We start from the raw sequence: 6298 nt of genomic DNA, 5'->3' as shown, positions 1-6298 counted from the left end.
GGCATCGGAGGGTTGAGCTGGCCAAGATGCTACCCTTCTTTGTCATTTAGAGAACAAGGTGGGATTTCAGGGAAACTGTTCCAAGGAAGGAGACAGTGGGTGGGGTTTGCAGAAGTTCAGACCTTATTTGGTGTCCTCTGGGTAGTGTCAGACATCTTAGGTAAGGCTTGTCTTAATTTCCTCTGTGTGTTACTGTTGAAGATTGCAGTACTAACTTCAGACCAACAGAGTAAAATGGGGATTCAAACATAGTTAGAAATGAACAGGAGTTTTTAAGGGGATTAAATTGGGGCCCTAAAGGAAGCCCTTTGCTCACCCTAGGAAGTTAGAATTTCGGTTGTCAAGCAGTAAACTAACAAACTCCAATTCTCTCCACAGATTTCTCGGGAAGTAAATTCAACAAGGGGTAGAAAGAGGTTTGAATCCAGAAAGGTACCCTGAGAAAAGCAGCAGAGGGGGCCCTCCTTAAAGGGAAGTTTCTCTCCACCTAGTAATGTTTACATAGTGTCTTTCTCTCTCACCTCCTCCCGCCCCAGATTCTTTCCAGAACTCCTGCCTGCCTACCCAGAGCATCATGCCTAGGGGCAACAAGAGCAAGAGCCGCTCCAGAGCCAAAAGGCAGCAGACTCGGGGAGAGAGGCAGAATCTCCAGGGTGCTCAGCCGGCTGAAGAGGAGGAAGCAACACCCCCTACCCTTGGCCAGGGAGATGCCCCCAGCTCCCCTGATGTCAGTACTCCTCAAGAGTCCCAGGAGGCCCTGTCCCATGGCTCTCAGGAGTTAGATGTGTCCCAATCAGTTTCCAATGTTGGTGGTGCTGAGGGTTCTGTTGCAGGTTTTGATGCCAGGCGTCCAAATGTCTGCATTATAGCAGAAGCCATCCAGTCTGCACGCAGAGATCCTATTGCCAGGAAGGCCAGCAAGGTACTTCATTACTTCCTGGAGAAGTACCAGAAGGATGAGCAACCTAAGGAGGAAGAGATGCTGAAGCTGATCAGCAGGAAGTACAAGGTGCATTTCCCCTCCATCCTGCAGAAAGCCACCTATCAGCTGGAGGTGGTCTATGGTCTGGAGTTGAAGGTTGACCCACATAACTCTCAGTCCTATGTTCTTGTTAGCAAGTTACCCATCCCGCGTAGGGCAAATCAGGATGGCAGGAAAGAGTTACCAAAGACAGGTCTCACACTGACCCTCCTGGGTATGATTATGATGAAAGGCGGCCGTGCCACAGAGGAAGAGGTCTGGGAATTCCTCCAAATGCAGGGGCTGTATCCTGGGAGGAGGCACTTAATCTTTGGGGAGCCCCGTAAGTTCATCACCATAGAACTAGTTGAGCAAAATTATGTGGAGTACCGCCGGGTGCTTGGTAGTGATCCCCCACGCTATGAGTTCCTGTGGGGTCCCAGGGCCCGCAATGAAGCCACCAGGACAAAAGTCCTGGATGTTTTAAATAAGATAAGAAATGTCATGCCTGGTTTCTACCCTCAACAGTATGAGGAGGCTCTGAGTAACCATGCTGAGAGAGCAGCGAGGAGAGGTGAGGCTTCTCATTACCATCATGCCAGAATTCCCTCCCATACCCAAGCTAGCAGTTCCTCCCACACTTAGCTGGCCCTTAAGTATAGCTGTTACTGTGCTGTGAAGGACAGCCAGTCTTCTGAGTAGTGGGGAGTTTATGAGTTGGAAGAACAGCACTAAGAATATGCATAGGAAAAGTAGAAGTATCTTTCTTTGTTACGTTGTTAGTATTCTTGCAACTGAAGATTAATTTGTTTCATACATGCTTCTTAACCTTATGTCTGCCACATTTATTGTGCTTTGTCAAGTTTAATAGTAAGATCTTTGGGGTTTTAAACTCATTGGAAATTCTTCACAGATTTCTTCTAAGTGTAAGAAAACATGGCATGGGAAAGAGTTTCACAGAATGTGGTGTGCAACAATTGGTGAAACAAAGTAAAGGGGTCAATTCATCCATGTCTCTATTGGGTTTGCCTTTATTTGTAATTTTAATGGAACCAAAGTTGGTTTTACTACTTTATTAAACATCTGTAAGAAAATAAACTGTGATACATTAAACCTCATAACCAGTCTCTTTGTCATTTTATTATTTTCCCCAGTCATTCATTGGGCATCAGCTCTTTGGTAGCTCCTCCCCATCACATTATTGTTGATGACAACAAATAACTGTCTACTGCCCACAGGGACTAGAATTTCCCAGCAGCTATATAGAAGGAGGAAGACAGAAAACCCTAAGAAGGGCATACAAAAGAAATGATTAGGAAGAATAGAAAATTGTTGATTGATACAGCTACCCATTTTCTGATTGTGGTAATTTAGAGCATGGGGAAATTTCAGTTCTGTCAACACTATAATTTAACGGACACTGCATGATTTGTTGCATGAGGCTAGGGGAGTGATGATCAAAGCCAGACCGTCAGAAGGGGACCCCTTGAGACAGTGTGAGTTGGTGAACAACGACCAAATAGTGCATCACAGAATTTAAAGTTTAAGTTAGAGGAGACAATGCATCATAAATGTCCCTTTGAATTTTGAGTGTACCAGTATGAAATCCTACCTGTAATAGAAGTGTTCAGAGTCCATGTGTTTACCCCAGTACAAGTGAATACACTGCACAAGTCACACAATTACATGCACAGATTTTCTGAGGAAAAAACCATGATAATCCTTTGAGAAGCAGTTCCAAGAAGACAACTGTCTGTCACTCAGAATGGGCTCCTACAGCCAAATTCTCTTTTATTGAAGTGCATCTAAACCAGGTAGTAACTTTGTTAAACTACAAGGACAGGGTCCAAATTTGATGGTGATGAAAGTAGTGCCAAGGCTAACTTGGATGGAAAGTACTTTAGATTAATGTTGTTGAACCATGAAATATAGCAGAAGTTTAGCTGCCCCCCCCAAATCCACTCCAAATTAAATATCACTTCCTATAGAAAACACTAATTAATTTTATTATAATACAATTACATCATTTATCCTCTCCCATTTCCTCAGTCTACCCACTCCTATGTAACCCCTCATTGAAATGCTTGGCATCCTCTTTTTTTTAAAAAAAAATAAGTTCATATACACACAGGTAACACTATACAGACTGAGTATGATATATGTATATACTGCAGTTTGGGAGGAAAAATATCCATAAAATTCTGTAAGTAAAGGAAACAAGATTTATAAAGTCCCTCTCCAAAGTTAGATAAGCAGTTACATGTTGTTATTGCAGGAGACAGTATACCAGCTGAACATCCTGGGAATAGTGCATGGAATTACAGTCACTGTTATTCAAGTAGTCATTACTCAGGCTTTGGTGGGCTTTTTGGTTATGCATCTGACTTAGTCATCTGTGATATTGTAACAAACCCCTCACATATATCTCTGTAAGTATCACTAATAAATATATTGGTCCACTAAGCTGGAACCTAGTGGAATAATTTCAGTGTATTGTAGGTATCCTGTTTGAAGTGTATAGATTATTTGTCACCTCAATCCAGGAAAGTCACAGAACATTACAAGAGCAAGGGAGTTGAGGCATTGTAGAAAGCAACAATTCTCTAGAGGTTGATGATTTTCATTTATTCTGGAAGGTGAATTAGCTGGATTTCTGAATATGGCAGGTAAATTCCCTACATTCAGGGTGTGTTGGAATTGAAAGACCAAATATTTTAACACTGTGCTGATTGCTATTGCAAACTCTCATAGATGCTAGAGATCAAGAACATCACTTGAACAATATTTCATTTCCACAGTTCAAGAAGTACAAGACAAAGGTGGAAATAGATCCAGTTCTTGAGAAGGGTAATATCTGGGTTTGGAGAGAGGGTATTGAGAAAGGAACAAAGAAAGAGAAGGATAAAAAGAGGAAGGGATGTAGTGGGACAGATGACAGAGAGAGGAAGAGCAAAAAAGATGAGAGAGTGAGAGAGCTGTATTTTCTGTTTTTGTATATAAACAATAATCTCAAAATGGAGATCCACATTTACACCATCATTGGAATCCAATTATTTTCAAAGTCCTTATTTTAATCCCATTGCATTTTGGAATAGAAGGTCACCATAATTGAGCAGGGCAACTCACACAGGCCCATGTGTCAATGTCTCTGACAACTGGAAACTGTGTAAATGCTCCAAAGAGATAGCTCCATCTAGAAAGAAAGGGAAGTTTTCCACAGTTCTCTTTTGACTGTTGTACACAACACTGTTTTCAAGGCAGGTAATTTGTGCCTATTCTCAATCCAAAGTATCTGAGAAGTACAGTAAAAGAAGCCACTGTTTGGATCTTTTTCATCTTGAACTTCAAAAATTAGATTCCATTAAAGAATTAACCATATAAAACCATGTTGTTTTTCAAATGGCCAACATTAATTGATTTTTTTATAACAACCATGAATGTAAATAGAGACAGGATGGATGGAATTGAATGTAGAATTGATTAAAGTATTTGTGTCTTGACACCAAGTACACCTAACAAGAGATGACCACCAAACCCTGAAATCACTGCTCTCCCAGAGAAAAATTTACATAGATGTACTTACTAGGAAGGAAGAAAGTCTGACTGATTCAGAATGCTTTATATATCATTTCATAGATAATTTTTTTGTGTAATCAAAGGTTTCTTCTGTGTTCAGAATACCTGTCATTCATCAAATGCTGCACATTGTTTTCCAGTCACTTTTTCTACAGTCTGTATGTGATGCATGTATTCCAATAGGACAGAACTTATCAAACACTACTGAAATTTTCTCAAGTTCAAAAGGCTGATTGGTAAGTAGATGTGCCGGACTTCAGCTCTAATTTTTATATCTAGCATCCACATATTTTCTCATCTCAGCTGAGGCAGCCCTTGTCTCTAAAAATATTTTTTCAACATAATTCTCAGGCAATAAACAGGCCTTAAAGGTCAAAGTATTAAAGAAAATTTATAAACGGAAACTGAATAGAAAATGAAAATCAAGTTGTTAGCCTTAGGATTCATTTTCTTAGGAGCCTGCCACATCTAGGTCCTTGGTACCTAAAAGTGAACAGGATGCAGTAACTGGCATTCTGTCCACTGTGGCTCTTTGCACCATTACAACATCCTCTGAGACTTCTCTAGTGTGCACTTCTGGCCCATGAATTCCAGGGTACATGTTCACTGCAATTCCTCTGGAACCTGCCCTCTGTTCTCAGAGAATGACAGCTCCTGCCATTTATCTCTGATTGAGTACATCCCAGCTCTATGGTGGTGTTTCCTTCCACATCGATGTACACCATCTTTGTATTCTGGTTTACAAAACACACCATGTCTCCCTCTTTCTCCTTTTCTTATACTGCAATCCACTGAATATCTTCTATTATATTTTCCAAATATTCATTTTATTAGATTATTCAAAGAGTTCCTTTGTATGAGTTTGTTATTCATTTGTTCATATGCACATTGCTATATATCTAATATATAGATGAATTTTTAGTCCAAGCTTGCCCTATTGTCTGCAAGGTCCTTGGCTCAGGAACAGTTCCTGCTCCTACATTGTGGTGATCCACCCAGAGGGATGAGTGTGTGCCCACTCAACCGGAAGGTCCCTGGAAGGGAGTGCAGGGCAACTACAGATCCTGCTGCAGGGGCCTCTTTGTTCCAAAGAACGCTGCCACCTCCCCAAGTTGCTCTTTTGTCTGTGTGGTCCTTGGACTACCAGGAGTTCCTGTTCCTGTACTTAGGAGATCCATCCAGACAGATGAGTGTGTGCCAGCCCAGGGTGGAAGGTCTGGGAACAGAGCACAGGGCCCCTCCAACTCTTGCTGCAGGGGATTTTTTGTTCACATGACCCTGCCACCCCAAGCCTGCCCTATTGTCTGTGAGGTCCTTGGCCCAGGAACAGTTCCTGCTCCTGCACTGAGGGGATCCACCCAGAGGGGTGAGTGTGTGCCCACCTGGCCAGAAGGTCCCTGGACAGGACTGCAGGGCACCTCCAGCTCCTGCTGCAGGGGCTTCCTTGTTCCATACTACCCTGCCCCTCCCCAAGTTTGCCCTTTTGTCTGCCGGGTCCTTGAACTACCTGGAGTCCCTGTTCCTGTGCTGAGGAGATCCACCCAGATGTGTGAGTGTGTGCCCCACCTCCAGGGCAGATGATCCAGAAGGGAGCACAGGGCCCCTCCAGCTCCTGCTGCAGGGGCTTCTTTGTTCCAAATGATCCTGCCTCCCACAAGCCTGCTTTGTTGTCTGTGAGGTCCTTGGCCCAGGAAAAGATTCTGCTTCTGCACTGAGGAGATCCAGGCAGAGGACACTCCTTTCAATCTGCAGGGTCCTTAG

General features: G+C 42.8%; 1 protein-coding gene across 1 annotated transcript; it reads left to right on the top strand.

Annotated features, from left to right (window-relative positions):
- Nucleotides 1-574: 574 nt before the first annotated feature.
- LOC130868424 (melanoma-associated antigen B17-like) lies at nt 575-1606 on the top strand. The gene has a single exon (XM_057760651.1). It carries the CDS (start codon nt 575-577, stop codon nt 1604-1606), a length of 1032 nt encoding a protein of 343 aa, XP_057616634.1.
- The last annotated feature ends 4692 nt before the right edge of the window (nt 1607-6298 follow it).

Source organism: Chionomys nivalis, chromosome X (genome assembly GCF_950005125.1).
Source record: "Chionomys nivalis chromosome X, mChiNiv1.1, whole genome shotgun sequence".
Lineage (NCBI taxonomy): Eukaryota > Metazoa > Chordata > Mammalia > Rodentia > Cricetidae > Chionomys > Chionomys nivalis.
This window is presented reverse-complemented; position numbering and strand designations above follow the sequence as displayed.

Excerpts from the sequence above, each read along its gene's own strand:
- LOC130868424 (XM_057760651.1), top strand. The coding sequence starts at position 575 with ATGCCTAGGGGCAACAAGAGCAAGAGCCGCTCCAGAGCCAAAAGGCAG.